This window comes from Silurus aristotelis, assembly GCF_946808225.1.
Source record: "Silurus aristotelis genome assembly, chromosome: 6".
In the NCBI taxonomy this organism is placed as follows: Eukaryota; Metazoa; Chordata; class Actinopteri; order Siluriformes; family Siluridae; genus Silurus; species Silurus aristotelis.
In genome coordinates this window covers 28,409,737-28,432,370 of record NC_139579.1, presented here as the reverse complement: position 1 = coordinate 28,432,370, position 22,634 = coordinate 28,409,737, and the positions used below count along the sequence as shown (strand labels likewise).

Here is a 22,634-nt window from a genome sequence, read left to right as displayed (position 1 = left end):
TCAGTTTGACCTTCAGAGCCCACAAGTAGCCAACTGGAGAACGGGCAGACACAAAATTACAGTTTCCACACCAGTGCACAATTCAGTCACTTCAAATGATCGCACGTGTTCACTTCACATTAGGCACTGCAACTCACATCAACTCACAGTGAATAGGGTCTCCTCTCGTGGTCCCGGCCGACTCTCTTCGCTCAACTGACAAACTGTACATCCAAGCTGTGTAGGTGGTTGACTATGGGAACACAACTGACATTGAAAGGCTTCACAACAGAACTCACTGAACGCCGGGGCGGCTTCACCACATTATAGCAGGTAGCGGGCACTACAGGCATTTACTTCCTAATAGGACTGGCAGACAACACTTATCTGTTCGATGAGATAACGCAGTTCAATCATACCACTGCTCTCCAGCTCTTCCTTCTCTGCATACAGTCTTTCCCGTCCGTTAACGATCTGCCCTCTCGTGTACTGCTCGACAGGATCAACAACCAAAGATTTCCTCCAGTCTGCATCAACCCCAAAGATTTCGCTCCAAAGTTTCTTCTGCTGCTGCACATCAACCGGATCCTTTTATAATCCCCCTCACAAATCCATACCCCGCGTGGCCCAATCTCTGCTCATTGCCCAGCTGCCACTCATTCCCTCATTAGCAAGCTCCGTCAGCCTGTTTACACGGAAAAAACCCGGAACTGTTCTGGTGTTACATTAAACTCGCTCCCACCGAAAACAAGAATGGGAAGGAACAGTTCCGCTTATTTGACTTAACCCTGAAGGTGGATCATGGCTTTGATAGATAAGTAGTTAGAGATATAGATGGATCGATAGATAGCCCTTGAGGATTGTTACAGTCTCAGCAGCAGCAGCTTGGTGGTGCTGAGACTGTAACTCATTTGATTCACAGTCATACCTTAAACTTTACTACTTTACAGCATTTTACAATTACATTAAATTTACATTTATTGCATTTGGAGGATGCCAAAGTGAGTAACAATTATACAAAAGAGCAGTTAAGGTTTTAGCATCTTGCTCAACCGCCCAGGTGGCAGCTTAGTGGTGCTGAAATTTGAGCTCAATAACCTTCTGGTCAGAAATCAAATATTAAATGAAACACTGAGGTACCACTTCCCCTTGCATTTAAAATGAGTTAATTGGTGTTATAAACTTCCTACAACTTCCTCAAATTTTTCCCAGCTCATTTGCAATGTAACATTTTTTCTATCATGTTTTCTCGTTATCATGGCATAATTTTCTCATGATCTCGCCTTAACAGATATTGTTTTCTAGTAAAAGCAAATGCGATCATTAGAGGCAGAAAGTATTGAAGTACTGTACTTAGTTACTGTACTTAAGCTGATTTTTCTGGTATCAGTACTTAACTATTTATTTTTCGGACAACTATTTACTTTGACTTATTACATTTTTTGGCACAAATATCTGTACTTCTACTTTTTACATTTTCAAACCAGACTCATCACTTTGGTTTTAATCTTTTGGGTGGAATTTTTACATTTTTTTTTTATTTATATTATTGTGCACAATTCTTAGCACATCAACTGTCGGCTTTTTCAATATACCACTGGTGTATCATTTCCTTGCTCTCATGCACCACAGATGAAGGCTAGTTTATGAAGCTAACAATGAGCAAGGCAGAAAGCAATAAGAACTATAGGGTTAACATGGATGAGACAGAGAGAGTCAGCGATGTAAACATGAGTGAGAACAGAGACATTCCTGATCATTTGATCATCATCATCTTTTCTCTGCTTGTGTTCTATGTGGTAGTTATTCAGCCTGGATACATTCATTAAGTAACAACATTTTTTATATTTTTGTATTAATATATGAGGTGAAGTTCAGTTACAAATGTGACACTAAAACCGGTAGTAATAATGGCTACTTTTTACTAAAGTACATGTCAGAGCCCAAACTTCTTTACTTTAACTTGAGTAAAAAAGTATAGTCAGTACTTCAACCTTTTCCCAGAGTATTTTAAAACATGAGTATCTGTGCTTCTACTTAAGGATGAAAAGTGAAGGATGTGTGTAGTTTTGCCATCTCTCGGGATCATCCATAATGCCATCATGATTCCATCTCTAGCACGTGTTCTTATGCCAAATACATAGAAAAAATAAGTACTAATCATGAGGAAACAATGTTTATTATGCCAAGAACACAAGAAAACAGCTTTTGTTATGGCTGGAAAATTATATCGTGATCATGAGAAAACCACCCTTGTTATGTCAAGATAACAAGAAGATTAAAACGTGATCACGAGAAAGCAAGAAAGAAAAAAAATTCTATAATACATGGCCTCTTAGGGATTTCGTAGTATATACAATATGAAAATAAAAAAATAAATAAATGACGACTTATTGTCTTCACACTCCTGTAATATCGCACTTGGCCCCAAGATGGTGCTGACACACGACGAATGGTGTACTAGGATCACTATATTACTATATATCACTATATCCACCCAGCAATTAAACCTCTAATTACTATTACTTTTTTTCTTTTTTTTTTTTTTTACAGCTTTAGTCAACAGAGCAAATTTAAATACTGATAGAGGGGAAAGTAGAGCCAGGGTTACATGCACATGCATATTAAGGTGCCAATATTTACAAACAAAACAAGAGAGTACTACTGTTTAATATAATAAATGTTATGTAATATGGACTATCAAATTTATTTATTTATTAATACATTTATTCATTCACAATTTATATTAAATATCTAGTTTGCTCAGAATTACTCATGAAAAGTTTTGTTGGTTGGTTTTGCTTGCACTAGTACCCTGCATGTGTGTGTGTTTGTATGAATGTGTGTGTGTGTGTGTGTGTGTGTGTGTGTGTGTGTGTGTGTGTGTGTGTGTGTGTGTGTGTGTGTGTTTGTGTAACTGAATACAAAAAAGAATACTGAAATAAAGCACAGAAATCAGTTATAAGCAAACTTGTTTATTTTCTCCAAGACCTGCTCAACTCTTAAGTTTGATTCCTTGTTTTAATTTTGGGTTTCAATGGCTAAAATGGCAAAAGGTTTAATTACTAATCTATTATTATGTATCTTCCGATACATTTATTTTTTTTATTGTTTTAAGCTCTAAGCATGTAACTGTACTTATAAAGGGAATGTAGTTCATGTCTGATGCACCTAAACTACATTCTGATTTTGCTTGTCAGCTTTTAGCAAACACAATAGCTGTGAAAAAAATGTTCATTACCCTGGAGAATTTCAATTTATTTTATTTGTAAAGTGCTTGTAAAAAATGGACATTGTCTCAAAGCAGCTTTACAGAATCAATAGATTACAAATCATTTTGAATGTATAAATTATAAATGTATGAAAGTCCCTATAATTTGATCCTGAATGAGCAAGCTAGTGGAGAAAGTGGCAAGGAAAATCTCTCTGATATGGAATGAGGAAGAAACCTTGAGAGGAACCAAACTTTAAACGGAACCCAACAGATGTCATCTGAGTGCCACTGAATGTTCATTCATAATAGTTCTATCAACTATTCACTGATGGGCACTTGAATGCAAAAAAAGGTTTATGGCAATTATAGTCCTAAACCACTGTAGAAAACTGGTTACATTAATTATAATCCAAATCTATCCTAAGTTTTGAGTTTAACTCCAAGGATCTTTATACGGTTCATGCTGAACTGTACTCAGCAGCGAATGATCTCATATCGAAAAAGAACTCCATCCAGAGGTAGGCATCAGGTTGACTCAGGCAGATCTGGAAAGAAGAAAGGGACAGTATCACTGGTACCTCAAGAAAATGTTAACTCAACACACAGAGAAATAGGAAAAAAGAGTATAGGGGGTGAGAGGAAGAGAAAAAAACATGGATAATTAGGTATCCTTATTGTTAACTAATAGTTAAGAACTGCTTCTTATAGCTGCTCCCATTAGGGGTCGCCACAGCGGATCATCCGTCTCCATATCACCCTGTCCTCTACATCTGCCTCTTTCACACCAACTACCTGCATGTCTACCCTCACCACATACATAAACCTCCTCCTTGGACTTCCTCTTTTCCTCCTTAGTATGGGCTCCATCCTCAGCATTCTCCTACCGATATACCCCATGTCCCTCCCCTGCACATGTCCAAACCATCTCAATCACGCCTCTCTCACCTCTCCAAATCATCCTACATGCAATGTCACTCTAATATACTCATTTTTAATCCTGTCCATCCTCATCACTCCAAATGAAAATCTCAACAACTCCAACTCCAGCTCCACCTCCTGTCTTTTACTCAATGCCACTGTCTCTAATCCATACAACATCGCAGGTCTCACCACAGTCCTATAAACTTTCCCTTTCCCTTTCACAGATACTCTTCTATCACAAATCACTCCTGCCACTCTTCTTTACCCACTCCACCCTGCCTGCACTCTTTTCTTCTCTTCTCTAACACACTCTCCATTACTTTGCACTGTTGACCCCAGGTACTTAAACTCATCCACCCTCACCACTTTTACCCATTGCAACCGCACCACTAAACTGCAAACAGGAAAGGGATCAGAGCCGATCCTTGATGCAGTCCCACCTCCACCTTGAACCAGTTTGTCGTTCCTACTGCACACTTAACTGCTGCACACTGTCCTACATGTCCTGCACCACCCTCACATACTTCTCTGACACACCTGACTTTCTCATACAATACCACAACTCCTCACACATGGCACATGGTATTGGACAGGATTCTGCATGTTAAAAATTTGCTCTCCTGGAACATTTTGCTGTTGTTGAATGTTCCATTAAAATGTTCAGGATAAGTAGATGAAGGAGATCCTAGATAAGCTCAGAGTCTCATGAAGTTTCATGTTTTATTGCACACAAATAATGCTTTTTTTTTCCACCTCGCCATTTATTTGTTGGAATTTTATTGTGACACACACAGACCCATCTTTGAAATAAGGTCAAGGTTTATTTTAAAAACCACAATGGCATCCAATATGCAAACCTGTCAAAAATCATCCTCTCAAATTAGGCAAGTTTTTATTCATATGGCACATACACACCCAGCTATGTCATTTTATTACCAATAACTGGGGACTTCTAAATAAGATGGAATGCTTCAACATTATTAATTCACAACCTTAATTCTGGTTGTTTTTGGTTTACTCTTGTTCCTCCTTCTACCATTATAGTGCAGTCTATACAGCTAAAGAATATTGCTAAAGAAACTTGTGGCTACTGTTTAACTAGGGGTGGCACATGATACTACCATTTTTTTTCTTTTTTATCGCATATTACTACAATACAACTGGAGTCCACATTTGCTTTTTACAAAATGTTCCTGGTCCACTTTATTTCAGATCTAAATACTTCTTTACTGAACTAAGCTAATTATCTGTGTTTGCTGTCTCGCTTTGGCTGATGTTTCTGCACCTATATAAACTTTATTTTTCCAAGCTTACATTGGTTACTGTTGCCAAGGTCCTGATGAACTCTCTATAATATTTAAAAGGACATTAAGCACACTGTGGAAGGATTTGATGCAATGTTATGCACAGATGAATTTTATCATTATCAGATAATCTCTCACAATTGTTTTCTTGCTTCTTTTGAGAGAGCAGCTCAGATAAATGTGCCCACATGCCACGGTCTGTATTTGTGTATTCGTGTGGTGTGTGGGAGAGGATGTGATTAGTGTTTGTGTAAAGCTAGTAGTTAGTCATGAATGCAGGTATGTCACCCTGAGGTGAGAAAGACTGCTGGCTTGGAACACCTTGACCTACTGTTGAACTTCCACAGAAATTTTCGAAGCCACCCAGTGCCGGATCTGGCACATGGAGCGCTTAGTGAAAACGTTGTCAGTTATGAAGAATATAATTTGATAATTGTGCACTTGAATCAAGGTGCAGTGGTAATTAGGATGGTGCTAAATGTGTTCTGATATAATGAATGAGTGCCAGTCAGCTTTCCACTGAACCCTGAAACACTCTTAACGTCTTTTGGATTTGTGTCAGTCAATGGAAAAACGTTATCAAAGAATGCGTTTGAGTTTAGGCGACACAGAGACACTCTCTGATGTCTCTAATTGTTCATTTATAAAGTGTTTTTTTTCCCCTTTTTTAAGGCAAGGTGCCTTAGTATTTAGTAGAGAGTCTATGTCTGTAGATTCTCAGGATTAAAGGAAACAGACTGTACTTTTGCTTGTCACATGGTGACACTAATGCCGCGTTGTTGCTTTCTTTTGCACATTCAATACTAGTAGGAGGTAATTTCCAATGTTCAGGTTTAAGTGACTAAGTACAGAGGGTTTCACTGTATTTCTAAATGTGTTATAATTTTAGTCCAGTTGAAAGTTTATTCTAATAAAAACACATTAATTCTGCTTCAGTGTGTGTATTCATCAAACTTTTCTTTTCATGAAAAAAAAATTGCAAAATTTAATCATTGCTTTATATACGCAGGTCTTTTGCTTGCTACAAGTCGTGCTTTTTGGCTGTTTTACTGTTTTTTCTCTTTAAAATTTCTCTACATTGCAAGTTTCCTCTTCAAAGAGCCAATAACGAAAGGTCAAGTAGACTGTGTTTGCATAGCTCACACACCCTATTCGGAAGAAACCTTCCAGCATCCCACCTACACCATGTCTCCACCCTCATTCCATTAAATTCATTTTGGCTTTTTGTTTATTGGGTAAGGTACAGAATTTACCTACAAGGTTTAATCAGCTTATGATTGCCCTGCATTCGAAGTAATGAGGGACTTCGAAATCTATATGATACATGCCAATGCTGGCTGATGTTTTCTTAATATATCTTTCCACGAAAGGTTAATTGGTGTTATTAAAGCTATATTGTATATGATTGTGTGTTGTAGTTATATGTTCATAGTTGTTTAACAATTTCTAATAGCAGGAAATGAAAGCTATTTTTCTCAAACCCCAACATCTTCAGTGTTTTGCACTTTTATATTAACATTAGCGAGTAATGTAATAATAATCTGGGTGTACTTTTAGATACCTAATGAACAAGCCAATTGTCCGTCGCAAGGAAAAAAATATCTTGAGATGACACATAAAAACCCTGAAAGGAATTGGACTCCACAGAAGACCTTCTGGCTACAGTTGCATATAGTACTGAAATACACTTGGAATGGAGGGTCAGTTTGTGCTGACTGTTATTAAGTGCAGTGATTAGATACAAGTAAGAATTAAATGTTCATGTTTTCTTGTCATAAACATACTAAGAAAGAAGTGTGGAATGCAAATGCTTTGAATTCCTTTTCGGAAGCTGGTAGACATTCAGGTTTTTTGGAATGACTTTGTTCTGTTTGATCAAGTTAATATTTCCGGAATGATTGTAAGCAATGATTAGGTTGGCTTAACAAAGCAATCTTCTGTTCTGCTGTTCAAGCTGTTTTTATAAGTTTTTATTATTCTGACACCCAAATGATAGTCCTCCTAGATTATTTAATGTACATGCATTAAACTTGCTATAGACCTTTAGCCTAAATTGGTACTTTGTAAACGCTTCCACGTTGCTCCCGCTCTGAATCGCGTGTGTAATCTGGCCAACAGCAAGATGCGACATCACCGGCGGGGTGACATCATAAGCAGGAAGCTACAAAATTGGCATGCAGTGGAGCCAACACTAGCTTCTGTTTGTTCAGGTAAGCCAACTGCTCACATTGTAGTTGCATGGCGTACTCACCGCTCGCAGAGAGTGTTTTTCAAGGAGAGTGCTATCCCCCACTGCTTGGGCCCCGCTTTTGCCAAGGCAAAGCAGCATCGGATGTCATGGGGTTTGCAAGCAGACCTGTCAGAGGGCCTGGAGACAGGTGCGTCCCTTTCTCCTGCCTCACCTGCTGGGTCTAGCAGGGGATAAAGGCTCACTCCATTTGGAGTATGGTGGCTTCTACGGCTTGGTCCGCTAAAGACCCACTTCAGGACATTTGCAACGCTGCATGCTGGTCCACCCCGAAGAACTCGACCTTAGAGCCACACCTGGCTCCTTTGTCCTGTGCTCTGGATGTGCTCCCACACATTAGGCAAGGACTGGTCAGTGTGGCATGATTGGACACTCGTTCCCAAAGCGTCATGACGCAGCTCAAGTTCCTGAAAGGGAACGTCTCTAGGTTACGTATGTAACCTTACTTCCCTGAGGTAACGAGACACTGCATCTTCGAGCCACACTCCCTGCATCCCTGCAGCGCTTCCCATCTCATTCGCAGAAGCTAGCGTCGGCTCCACTGCATGCACATTTTGTAGCTTTCTGGTCATGATGTTGCGTCTTGCCGTTGGCCGGATTACACACATGATTTAAAGCATGAGCAATGCGGAAGCATTCCCAAAGCATGTGTGATGGAGGCCTTGTTTTAGACATTATGCAAGTAGGATACAGTCCTATTTCTATGTTTTCTATTTGCCTTTTCTGTTCAGGCTTAAAATGAACTGAAATGGGCAGACAAGCTACTTATTAAACACACTCAACAAGGTTTTTTTGGAGGGTTACTCCCAGGTTAATAGGATTGAGAGGTGGTCTTGATTCTAGGAAAATTGTGACAATTCATAGTCATCTTAAGACACTTCATCTACCAGTCCCAGAATTTCTTCTGCATTCATTCACTTGCTTTTCGACTTTGCAATTGACATGACTGTCACTTAGTTGTTTATCAGCTCACACTAAATGTCCTAGTTCCTCTGCAAACAGGAACATTTTTTTTCTATTCAAAATGTATGTACGTATGTATATATATATATATATATATATATATATATATATATATATATATATATATATATATATATATATATATATATATATATACATACATACGTACATACATACATACATACATATATATATGTTTTCTTCTTTGGGAAGAAAAGCGCAGCCGTTGAGAGAGTGCCGGTGGGAAGACACGTACCGGGATACGCATGAGCGATAACAACGACCGCCGTGAACCAACATATACCAACAATAACGGACAGTGAGAGTGTGGAAGTTTAAATAGGAGCTGGTGATGATGCTAAACGAGCACCATATGTGCGCGATTGAAGCCGGGAGCTTCAGAGAAAGCGGCCGAGAAAACACCGAAGGGGGCGTGGCAGGGGGATTCATGACAGATAAACATGTACTGTATGTATTTTTATAGCATGCCTTCATCAAACAAATCGCAGCAACGCTGTTGTGTAAAAAAAACCTTCAAAAACACGTGCATGCACATTCTCATTTATTAACGCACATCATGTACATAAAGAAATTTCAAGCACGTATATTTCAAGCATATATATATATTCTTCCACATGCACATTGCTGCATTTCCAGATACCACCTTATGTCAATGATTAAGTGCTTCTTGGTCACCTTACATATCCAGGCCTCATCCAGGTATCTTTGTGGATTTCCTGCCTCTAGCTCGGATGATAGTTTGAACCCATGCCAACAGATACCTTTACAAGGTACTTTTTGCAAGTCTGAATCACATTTTAGTTGTCTCCGTTGAAAGTTCAAGTCAAGTCTCAGATCTTTAATTTCTTATCTGTAAGCATATTATTGGTAAAATAATAGGTAAAATACTATTGCATTATTTCTAGCTAATGAACTACAGTGCACACTGTACAGAACACCATCCTACACATATATTTAATGTCATAAACCTACATAGGCCTACTATGTGCGACAGAAGATATTAACAAACTTAATGTTATCTTTCAGGCTAGATGTACTATACTATCTTGTACCAAGCAATTTTGGGTCCACTTTACCTCTGAATCTGTATTTCTTGACTCGGTCACCGATTTGTCTCCTTTTCCCCTCTATCTCTTGTGTTGGTGATTTACAAAATAATGTCTACAGATCAAGGCAAAATTATATTTATATTTTTATATATAAAAATTTACAATCAATATTCTCATATTTTTGTGCCATTTGCTGGTGTTTTGTTGAATTTTTTAAAATTGGTAGATTTCTATCAAAACCTTTATTTAGAAATAATAAAATAACAGAACTTTCTGAAATGTATCAGATACTATGATGATAACTGACTATGCAGACTGATGGTGCACCAAATGTACTGTTTGCATGTGACCTTGAGAACAAAACCAAGTGAATTTAAAACAGCTACAAAAGAAAAATAAATGTGTGTGTGTGTGTGTGTGTGTGTGTGTGTGTGTGTGTGTGTGTGTGTGTGTGTATATGTGTGTGTGTGTGTGTGTGTGTGTGTGTGTAAAAGAGAGAGAGAGAGAGCCAGCTTGAGAGTGCCCTCAACTTTGCCCTCATTTTTGCACCATACTTTTTGTGTGTGTGTGTTTAGAGCAGGAAGCATTGGTGTGAGGTTGTAATTACAGTGCAGACACCAGCTGCTGTTTCTGCATTCCTACACACACTTACTGATGCTGCCAATGGAGGTCAAGACTTACCCTAGACATGCACAAACACTATCAGATCTCTAAGATCAGAATCTTTGTGAAGGATTAACCATGGTTATGACTTTAGTTTTAAATCTCTATATTGGGTATTTATTACCACATTCATGTTTTTTATTTATTTGTAGGTATCCTGTTTAAGGGCTTGGTGGATCTAAAGTCAGATTACATGCTAGATGTGAAGCGAGATGATTACAAAGGTGCATAACACAGTCATCCTCAAAGAGTTTTGCGTCAAAAATCACCTTAGTGCTATAATTTTGGGAAGCGGTAAACATAAAGAAACTTATTTTCTCATTAGCATGAAAACATGAAAGACATTCATAAGTTTAAATATAATGCAGCACATACAATAAAAGGTAACCATAAACAGATAAAAATACTTTCTATTGTAATCAATATTTAAGAAATTACATAAGATTAAAATCTCAGGCAAAGTGCCGTCATATAAGAGCAATGGAACAGGTTCTGGTTTTGGGATATAATCAATTTCATAGTGGCAGCATTAGCTCCGTTTCATGTCGGGACTCATTATAGCACCCAGTTGCAGATTCATGTTCTATAACAGCATGATTTCATTGTTTTGTTTACATAAAAAAGACAAAGAAAAAAAAAAAAGAAAAAAACATGCACACATTTATGTGAATCCAGTAACTTTCTTGTTTCTTTTCCTGCTCTATTATTTGCCCTCCATTGTTAATTCTAATTTCCATTTATCCATTGATTGCTTATTATATTTGTAATCTTTGGGTTACCTCTCTGTAGCTCACTATACCCTCCTTCCCTCATACAGTTCTAATAAACGTCTGCATACCCTCAAGCTGTATACTTAGTGTGTCAGTGAGTTGGTGTCAGACAAATTCTTTTCTCAGTTTTATGTCTGTACATGTGTGCATCAGTGTGGTGACCCACTTTCTTGCTTTCGGCAAGTCTCGCAAAACATATCCCTAGCTTCACTAGAGTCGTACGTTTTGTTTTAATATATGTAGCCGGAATGTAAGAACTGCTTACTTTAGCAGAATAATGGACAACCACAGACATTTGTCTAATATGTACTTCCTTTGTATACGTCTTATTTATTCAACATTATGTACATAAACATATTTAAAAACAGGATTCGGTGAGTTTTTTTATCTACATAATACATATATATATATATGGCATGACGTTTAGTTTATTCATGAGAGGATTAAATAAAAACTTGTATGATTTCCAAATATATTGATTGGATTCTGAATATATTGAATAAAAAGTCTGAATATATTGAATAGATTCGCAATTGTGAGAAAATAAATCTGAATTCAGACTATTTTTATCGCAATTCTGACTTTATTTCAAACCATGTTTTCATTTCTTGAAATTGCTGACTCACTCCTTCTGCCTAAAGTATATATATATATTTTTTTTTATTTTGCCTGAAGTACAAGATGGCGGCTGAGCCTTGATGACGTCAGGTTTCATTCAATATATTCAGAATCTTTTAAATATATTTACAGTTTTCATTTAATATATATAGTTTTCATTCAATATATTCCGTTTTCATTCAATATATTCAGCGTTTTTATTCAATATATTCAGAATCCATTCTATATAATATGTATTCTTTGTGTTCAAAAGAACACAACTGTATCTAGAGAGTGTGGACAGTGTGAAGTTCAGGGACAGAAAAGTGTACACTTGCGTGTCTCATGGATGGAGTTTCTGAAGCTGAAATTTACTCTGACCATTTTTATGTATAAAAAAAACTAAATGTTACAGATGCTAAACAGATATTCTTCTTATTTTAACCAGCGTTTTATTTAAATATTAGCCACAGTAAAATGAACAGTGTTGATAATTATAATGCTCAAGTGGTGAGTCCATCAACTTTCTGCATATTGAATAATGGAATTTTAAATAGAAAAAAAAACTTTAGCATAAATAAACCATACACATTTTTTATTAAGCAGTCTTACTTAGCAGGAGAAACACTGAATGCCAGTCAGCCATAGGCATATTTAAAGACCAATATAATAGAGATAATAAAGAATACTGAATAAATGTCCATGGAGACATGCACCAACTCTAGAAAAAAAAAAAAACTCACATACAAATTATTATTACAAATATACAAATAAAAGTGTAAAAGTGCTGCTGGTTTCTCCTTCCCTGTTTTAGACAGATCCTTCCAAAAGGACCTTTATTCACAGTTTGCAATATAATTAATAGCCTGTTAACTATGTGTGAAGCTAATGCACATTTCTACGCATGTTAATGCGGTGAGAAAAAATGTCACACTATTGTAGACATCTGGGATAAATGAAGAGTTAATTAATAGCATGTTCACCCATTGTGAACTAATATCACATTTCTACATTTCTACCGTAAACATCTGGAAGCCAGCACTAAAAAATAGCATTTCCAGGTTAATGTAGTAAGCCTAGCAACTACAGATTCCTTTTTTCGTATTTTCTCTACTTAAAACTTAATCATAAATAAAGCTTATTTAAATTCCTACTTCATTTACCAAACAAAACCACATTTTGTTAATAGATCACTTACACATGAAGGTAAAAACAAAGTGTGATAAAAAGAGTGTTTTCTTCTAAACAAGAGCTTGGTTAATAATTAAAGGTTATACAGATGTTTAAGTACACTTTAAAGCCCCATCTGGATTAGGTTGACATGGGGAGATGAGGTTATATAGTTATTAATGGTGTGTTTCACGTATTTTAGTTCCACATGAGTCTATCATGCCAGTCAATTGTATGTACATGCATCTACAATGACAACCTCATCAAAACAATAACATAAATGATCTTTAAAGGGACATGTTGGAGAAGAATGCTTCTAGGGACTTTCGGAATGTTATGGTCAAGCCCTAAAGCAAGTGGTTTTAATAAAATTTAACAATAATTAATTTTGTATTTAAATATGATATTAATAATAGGGAAGGAATGTTTGGTATGATGACTTTACATGCATTTCTTTCAGAAAGTTTCGGAACTGCAAGGCCAAATCTTTAGTTTTTTGCTATACACTGAAGACTTTTGGGTTTTGTTAATGAGCCAAAAGGATTTGTTAATGAGCCAAAATACACCAACTCACTGGTCAATCATTTTGGAGGTACAGTTAAAGATTTGTTCTTGCTTTTCTGCTTCTAGACTTGGCTCACTGAAATTGAATCTTTGTTAATAATGGGAGTCATGAATGAATTTAGCTACTTAACAGGAAAATGCATCTAATTAAGTTGTGAGGCTCTTTATCATGCAGCACTACAATGGCCTAGATGAAGTAAACCAAACAAACAATTAGAGAAAAACAATTTCTCTATCTGTTCCAGTTTGTTCAGAATTAAATTGGATGGTCTGCCAATTTTGGTAAGTTGTTTAACACTTAATAATTACGTTTAATCGATCTACTGATAATGAATAATAATAATAATAATAATAATAATAATAATAATAATAATAATAATAATCAAAGTTTACATTTTAACCGATTTGAGCTAAAAATGTATTCAGTATATTGCAAAAACGAATTGTTGTTGATCACAATTATTATAGGTGTCCTCCTTCAACATTAACAAACTGTCTGTAAATCTTATCTCATCTAAATAGTACTTGTCTGACCATAGGACTATGCATTTTGAGCCAACTGTTAGCAGCCTGAAAAAAGCAGTTCACTACTGCAACAATATTTGCCTTGAGACACATGTTCCAGGATGCTTATTTAGCTCACCGAACATTTAGAGTTTTCTTCTTATTAGAAATTGCTGGGTATGGGCTCTGCAGTATCAGTTCTATTATACCAGTCTCCAGTCTTTTGTCACCCAATGATCAGGACAATTTAAATGCATTTGTCCTTGTTCTTAGTTAAATCTATTTTTCCTTTCTAAAAACATTTATTGACTCGTTTATTCATTCGATTAGGATTAGTTCTTTTTGAAATGTACTTCAGCCATCTCCTGTGGGCTGATTTTATTAATGGAATAGTGAAAAGCACTTTAATGCAGTTCAGAAATAAAGTAACTGATATATATGAGGGGTGTTTTTTTTTTTGTTTTTTTTTATATGTGTGTGGATTCCCTGCGATTTCTTCCACTGGCATGATTCCTGTAGTTGAAATGGACATGCAGTCCGTTGACTGGGTGAACAATGGGCACTGTTTGCATTTTGGGATAATTCTCCGTGGCCAATGTCCATTCTGCTGTGGCCAGCAACTCCACGCCGAGTGTTTTGAGAATCAACAAAGCAAGCTCGCGGCCGATGCATCTGCGAACGCCACCACCAAATGGTACATAACTGAACCGACTGTTCTTGCTCTCGTCCCGGTCAGCAAAGAAGCGCTCAGGGTCAAACAGCTCAGGGCTTGTGTAGGCAGGAGATGTCTCGTGCGTGTCCCGGATGCTGTACATGACGCTCCATCCTTTTGGGATCTGGTAACCCTGTAGATCAGTGAAAAGAGGAAGGCACATTGGGATGTGGCATTAGCTTATTTATTGCAGCATCTATTATTTCAAGACTAGCTTTATTGAAATCATTAAGGTCTATGTGAAGACTGAGACTATTAAATAATCAGTGTTCAAGACAACATTAATTATATGAATATTTCAGTACCTGCAGTAATTGTAGATTTCAAAATTAAACAAAGTAAACTAATGAAAAAAATTAAAATGTGGAATAAACATCATATGTTATTTATTTTCCTAGTGAAAATGTGTTGTGGATGCTGCACATATTATGAATAAAAATAGATATATGATCAGCTTTGACAGATATTTGGTTGCTTTGAAACAACTAAAGTGCACAAATTATAAAAAGTTGACAAACAATGTCAGAAATCATTTTCATTACCAAATCTGAAGCTTGCACTGTGTTAAAAGCAGATTAATTCAACATCATTTCTTATACATTATCCGGTTTTGATCTGAATTGTGAAATACATTTGGACCGAGTGTATCATTTATATATACTACTTATTCCTTGTGATTATAAAGGTAGAAATGTTCTTCTTTGATGAGCCACTAAGCCAATTGTTTTAAATAATCACTTCTTTCCACTGCTTTTGTCTACTCACATTCAGCTCGAACGTCTTCAGAACTGTTCTATATCCCCCAGACACAGGTGGGAGAAATCTTAGCAGCTCCTTCACCACACAGTCCAAGTAGCACAGCTGATTGAGTTTCTCCAGCCTCAAGTATGGGACACTGATCCACAATCGATGGCTCTCCTGCCTATCAGGGCAGGTTGTTTTTTCGAGCAGAGGTTTGGATATGAGTTGGTGCCGTGTCGTATGATTTATACACTTTTCAGCCGTACTGTTTGAACTTGTGCTACTGTTTTCATTAAAGCAAAAACAAGAGTAACTGGGAGCATCCACAATCAAGCCTTCAGCCTCCAGTTCGGCCCTTGCTCGCTCTGTGACTTCGGAATGGCGCATCAGCTGAAGTATGAGCGACGTGGACGCGCTCGCAGTGGTGGAGTGTGCGGCAAAAATCAGTTCCACCGCTGTTTCCTGTTACACCAAAAAATTGTAGTCAGGCTAATTTAGGCAAAATTATTCTTTGCAAAATAGCCAATATTATTAAAACCAAAATAATGTTTACAACACATTTTTTTTCCCCATTATAAATCAATATGAGTGATGTTGAAGGTTAACAAATTCACTTCATCCTTTGATTATCCTACTGTGTATACACCTGCCATCAGGAAGATCCCCAATGCCTTTTGGACTGTAGTTCCAATATTGTTTTGCTTCTAATATGCAAGTTTATCTTTAAACAATGGGTAAAGACCTATCTCTTCTTGAAACGCTTGAACTAGCACTTATTTCCTTGTTTGTTTTATGTCTTTAGGCAAAACACCCTCAAAAACTTGCTAAAATTCCTCTCAACAGAGTTTTAGGCTTATGGTATTCTAAGTTGCAACCTAGTGAGCCAGAGTTCACCAGTGAACAAAGCACTTTTGTACATCACTTTGCATAAGGGCGTCTACTAAATACCGTAAATGAAAGTATAAAGTAAGCAAACAATATTGTAGAGCTATACTTATTAGTCTACACAGATTCATTAAACAAGATGTTTAATTTACATTTACCAACAAGGTATAATGTAGTATGTATTTTCTGGCTGCAGGCATTGTACTACTCTACAGAAGCTTCCGTTGTTCCTTCAGACCATAAGATAAAAATACTTTTCACAGGATTGTTATCAGTGGATCCAATGATCTCAAATATGAGCAAATAAATAATTTTTTATGCTAAGAATTTAGAGAGCAAGCCATGATTTTTTTCTTTCTGTAATAAACTTGAATGAACAGATGCTATTATATATTGATTATATTGGATATATTTTTCACCTACAGAAAGATCGTGATGTGCATAATAAATATTGTATCTCCGAGGCAGAACTCTGGTTCTGCCTCGGTTAATCAATTTAACCAAAGTGACATGGAATTGAAATATGTAATAGTGGCAAACAAAAGAATAAAAACATTAGGAGTGCTTGGAATTGAACACCCAACCTTAAATCATTAGCTTAAAGCCTTCACTATTTCTCTTGCAATGTTCTTCTGGTTGGCACGAAATCCAATCTGTCAAAATTCCATAGTTGCTCACTTTCTATTGATTATCCTAAAATCTCTTCATTTTCTCAGGTTAAGAGTCTGGGTGCTGTTCTTGATAGTACCTTGTATTTTGAAAAGCACATGAACAATATTACTCAGTCGGCATACTTCCATCTACAGAACTTCAGTCGTCTTCATCCGTTCTTTACATCCAATTCCACAGCTATTCTTCTACATGCTCTAGTTACTTCACACATTGATTTTTGTAAATATTGTTTGGGTTACCTCATAAACTACTTCATAAACATCAATTGCTCCAGAACTCATCTGTCTATATAATAACTAGAACTTCCTGCATGGAGCATATCTCTCCTGTTCTCTATTATCCACACTGGCTTCCTGTCAAATATAGAATCGAGTACAGATTCTGATTCTTACTTTCAAAGCTCTTCATAATCTTGCTACTTTATATCTCTCCGACTTGCTTCATACCTACATCCCAAAGCGTACTCTCAGATCTTCTTCATCTGTTTCCCTTGTTGTACCTTCTGTTCTTTTAGCCACTGTAGGGTCTTGGGCATTTAGCTGGGCTGCTTCTCATCTTTGGGATTCACTTTATCTTTAGTTTTAATATGAGAAAGTGACTTTGTGACCACTTTCAAATCATGCCTTAAAACTCACCTTTTTAGATTAACATTTGCTAATTAATTTTAACAGTTAAACAGCTGTTGTTTGTCTTGTTTTTATGATCACAGTGTGCAGTGTACAGTGTGCGTGAGTGTTTTGAGAGGCGCCTTTAAATAAAATGTATAATAATAATAATAATAATAATAATAATAATAATAATAAATTTTATTTAAAGGAGCATTTATACTACTGCAACAGGACTTTTTTGCACAATGTTGTCTACGTAAAGATGCATTAACATGTGTGCCACTGGGACTTCAGGTCATGTCAGAGCTTTTTATTTTCTTTAACAAATATACTGTACCTTGAGCTCCTGCATTGTCAGATTGTAATCGTGTTCCTTTGCAGCGCTCAGCATGTAGTCGAAAGCATCGCAGTAATCATCTGTATTCTGCTTCTTCAGTTTCTCTTTGATGATGAGCTCCATCTCTGCATGAAGAACGTCTCGTGCTTTTTTCCCCTGCAAGACGTATTTGAAAAAAAAAACGTATAAGTGGGAAATTACTCACCCTCTGCTGCTGTGGATAGTGCCACATGTATATTATTATAAACTTTACTCTCTAAAATGTATTTATGCCCAAGTCATACTTTTGCTTACAAAATAAGTTGACATAAATACTGTAAATTTGTCCACTGTTGTAATTTTAAAAAGATTGTCTTGTGTTCATTTCTGGACTCCTATTAACAATCTACTCTACAACGTCTGTTTGTGTACAGCTGTAGACAAGTAATAGTTTATAATCACATCTTCTGCACTTATGTTGCCTCAAATATTTAATTTTACCACTGCTGCCTCTCGCTTTGTCCCCATTCATTCATTCATTCATTTATTTTCGCCCGCTTATCCGTAATTCGGGTCACGGGGGCAGCAGTCTAAGCAGGCCCCCGCCTTCGACTGCTGCCCAATCCTCACAGCACCGTCCCTTACGGTCCCTCCTGCAGGTGGTGAGCCCACGGGAAGGCGGCCCCACGTCACTCAGACGTCACGGACCTTGATAATTCCCTCGTAAGGGACGCTTTGTCCCCATAGAACCAAATCTGGATTTATATACAGTATACAGTATATAGTATACTACACAAAACATTTCTCTAAAGCTTTTAATGAACTCTACTGAGTTTTTTCCCTTTCAGTTACAAAAGAACATACAAGTGTTAAATAAACTAGCCTTTTAGTAATTTCTGCAGCTTGTTTCCACAAACATGGGACATAAACCTAGAAATGAGGTGATTTGATTTACTAAGTTCTTACTTTGCGCAGGCCACTGAGAGGTGCATCCACAGGCAGAGAGAACAGGTTGTTCATTAGCTCCTCAAAGGTCTTCGAGAGGTGTGTGATGTGCTGTTCATCAAGCTTCAGGCCCAGCAGGACACGCACAGCGATGCGGAACGTGAGTGACCTTGCAGCAGTATAAACTTCTACAGGGCCAGCTTCAGCACACCACTTGCTGATTTCGCCCTTTACCACATCCTGAAGACGTGACAGATAGGTCTCCAGTGCTGTCTGGTTGAACACACTCGCCAGGATCTATGGAGATATAATGGATTAAAAAAGGTACATGCGAACCTTTTTGTTGTGTATGTATTATTGTATTATTGTTCATTAATTTGAAAAATGTCAACTTATTTTATCACATGGCACATAAATTACATGCTTTCTAATAATGGTAAACACTCATAATTAAAAGTCCTATTGTATTATACACATGTTAATGTCTTTTTGAACTTTTTAACTAAAGTGTGCATATAAATCAAATAGTAAATTATAACTTCACGTGCCCTACGCTCCCTACGCTACGTGCCCTATAACCTTCACATGCTCTACGCTCCTCTGAAGCTGGTCTTTTAACTACCCGAAAAACAAGGCTAAAAACGGTGGGTGATCGGACTTTTTCTTCTTTGGCTCCCAAACTGTGGAATTCCCTGCCCTTAGAGATTAGGAATGCAGAATCCCTGGGTGTTTTTAAATCCTATCTTAAAATGTACTTTTTTAGGGTAGCTTTTATGTGACTTCTTTGTTTGTTATTTATTGGGTTTTTATTTTGTTTGCTTTTAGTTCTGTAATATTATGTGTTTCTTATAATTTTATCTTTTATGTCAAGCGCTTTGAGAAATTTCTTTTAAAGGCGCTATACCAAATAAAGTTTTTTATTATTATTCCCAGCATGGCATGTATAATATAACCACTTGCCATTGGTTACAATTAAGTACTGGTGTGGTGCACAACGAACGTAGAAATGGGTTCAGCCTTAAAGAAGTCCCCAGGTGGTGTTCCAACTGCCTGCACACCAAAGAATATTGGTTGTCTGTTCGACAACATGCACCATCACTGTGTTTAGCTGTTTTTTCGAAACTACACACCTATGTTATAATTGCATGAGCTGACGTGACACAATCACAATGTCCTAACTGGTTATGATGCCGAGAAACAGTTTGGGGGAAGAATCACAAATGGGTGTAATGGTCAGGTGTGTCAATGTTTGCTTCAGATGTATTATTACATACACCTACATATACATCTTCCATCAATAGGGTCATCAAGAGTTCCAGAGATCCAGTGATTTGTTTGTTCAAGGAGGATTACAGCATTAATAAGAACCATGACATAGAAAAAAACGGACCAAATGAATTTGTACTCTTAGGCAGACATTTAGTTTTTATCATTAACTGATTTGGTGAACAGTCTTATTCTTGTTTATTACAGATTTAGTTTTTGATCAATGCCTCCAAACTGGTGCATTAATCATTCATTCATTCATTTATTTATTCATTCATTCTTTTAAGTGGAAACCATAACCACACATTTTGAAAGTAATATTTCTTATTGATATCGTATAGGTATAAGCCAGTTAAATTCAGAGGTCCATAACTCAAAAACAATAAGGCCTACGGTATTAATAATAGTTTGATTTCTGTTAAAAACTAAAACATTTTTGCAGAGGGGTTACATGTAGTTTCATTTTTTAATAGTTGAACAGTAAAGACTCTAAAGCTTAGATTAAAATACTTGTCAAACATATCATGTTCACTTACATGCTTCATAGCATGGAGTATTTGCTTACTTTTCTTTTTTTCTTGTGCAGCTCACCCACAGAGTTGACGAGTGTGTTTGGTCCAATAATGATGCGGGTGCTCTGCGGCCACTGCGTGCTCACCAGTGTGTGTTCACCGAGCAGGATCTTACGAATGTTTTCAGCGCCAGTCACACGGATCACTGGCTTCCCCAGAAGGTGTGTTTTAAAGACTTTTCCATGTTTCTCTCGCCTGGAGATGTGAAAGCTGGAGCCCTGTGACATGAAGGACAGGTGGGTGAGAGAAAGAGAGAGAGAAAGAGAGAGATGGTGGTAAGAAAATAATAATAATAATAATTTCTAGTGCAATAACATTTGACAACATGGCAGGAAAGAAAGATTTAAAACAAGCGTATCAAATCATCATCATTAGAAGGAGGACAGACAGACAGACAGACAGACAGACAGACAGACAGACAGACAGACAGACAGACAGAAAGACAGGTGGAAAGAGAAGTGTATTTTAGGTCAGTTTGATGTTCTGTATGTGTGTTTATTAAGTCTCACCAAACAGACCGAAGCTAAATCACAAAGGACTCTGTGGTTTCTAACTACCTAGTTATGTACTTCACTTCAAAAACGTGAGCCTTTTGAAATTGAGCTTTGGATTTGCTTTGGCAGGGTTCTATGCCTGAAACTGATGGGAATTCTGTATTTTTACTTTCAGGTCTACACATGCAAGAAAATAATTTCTTACATGTATTAACAGAGCAGTAGACTGAAAATTTTTTTTTTTTGTGCCAGAGATGTACCAGATCTTTAAATGTCACAATAAAATCGAATGGCCTCAAACAGCAGAAAATAAGTATAATAATAAGTAAGCACTTCCCGTGGGCTCACCACCTGCAGGAGGGACCGTAAGGGACGGTGCTGTGAGGATTGGGCAGCAGTCGAAGGCGGGGGCCTGCTTAGACTGCTGCCCCCGCGACCCGAATTACGGATAAGCGGGAGAAAATGAATGATTGAATGAATGAATAAGTAAGCAACCAGTAAAATCCCTATGCGTTTCTTTCAAAAGTAAGGTTCCAGATTAGTTGTGAGTATTTTGCAGTCTCTAAGATCTTGGCAAAGGCTAAAGTGGTCACACAGTTAAAAACATACCGACAAGCAATCTGTCATTTGCGTTTATCAATACGAGACTTGGTCAGCAGAATGTTACATCCTTTTTCAACATATAAAATGAGGAGGTGTCGGAGAAACCTAAAGATAATCACTGGGTATAAACATTAATAATCTATTTGCTATATATTGCACTGTTGTAATTAGGTCAGTGCAACAGTGGGTCAGTGCTTAATTTTGACTTGTGTGCATAAGTATAATAATAATAATTACATTTTGCATTTGTAGTGAATAGGGAGCACATTTCTACACCACCCAGAGCCTTTATGTTCATTTGATGTAGTTACTCAACAGCTCATGCACATTTTACAATCGCAAAGCCTTTATATGTATTTGCTTTACATTTATCCACTTATATATTACATTCTGTATATATATCTTTGCATATTTACCCACACTGACGTGGGCTTTTGCAAAGGGTGCATTGGAAGTCCAAACACCTTTTTTGAAATGCATATAGAGGAACACCTTACAAACTTTGAAATGTTCCCCCCAATCGGGAACATATTGAAATAATGTAGTTTGCCGGCTGGTTTGTTACATCTATAACAAAACTGTTTTACTTAGATGTTCCATTGAACGTTATATGATACGTAAGAAAACAAACAAACAAAGAAATAAAATTAGATAAAACAATGATAAGCTGCAGTTCAAATGATAGAATGAGTGCCACATAAATGCAATACACTATTTATTTATTCAAATATGAGCATTTGAATACTTTTTCCTACATACGAAAATCTTCAAGACAGACTAGGTACAGTTTCTGTGTACCATGGCAAGTTGAGGGAATCACTGTCCATAACAGCTATGATGCAAGTAATAACTT

General features: G+C 36.9%; 2 protein-coding genes across 2 annotated transcripts in view; both read right to left on the bottom strand.

Annotated features, from left to right (window-relative positions):
* LOC310727771 (up-regulator of cell proliferation-like) overlaps positions 1–22,634 on the bottom strand; it is a 189,616-nt gene that overhangs the window by 32,547 nt on the left and 134,435 nt on the right. The gene's annotated exons all lie outside the window — the stretch shown is intronic.
* The window catches only part of cyp26c1 (cytochrome P450, family 26, subfamily C, polypeptide 1), a 12,290-nt gene continuing 1,963 nt past the window's right edge, over positions 12,308–22,634 (bottom strand). The window contains exons 2-6 of the mRNA XM_083544684.1: positions 20,678–20,902; positions 18,868–19,143; positions 17,923–18,078; positions 15,445–15,882; positions 12,308–14,812 (exon numbers count right to left, since the gene is read on the bottom strand). Coding sequence (XP_083400810.1) covers positions 14,435–14,812; positions 15,445–15,882; positions 17,923–18,078; positions 18,868–19,143; positions 20,678–20,902 — 1,473 coding nt within the window. The 3' untranslated portion in view covers positions 12,308–14,434. The remainder of the gene's footprint in view (positions 14,813–15,444; positions 15,883–17,922; positions 18,079–18,867; positions 19,144–20,677; positions 20,903–22,634) is intronic.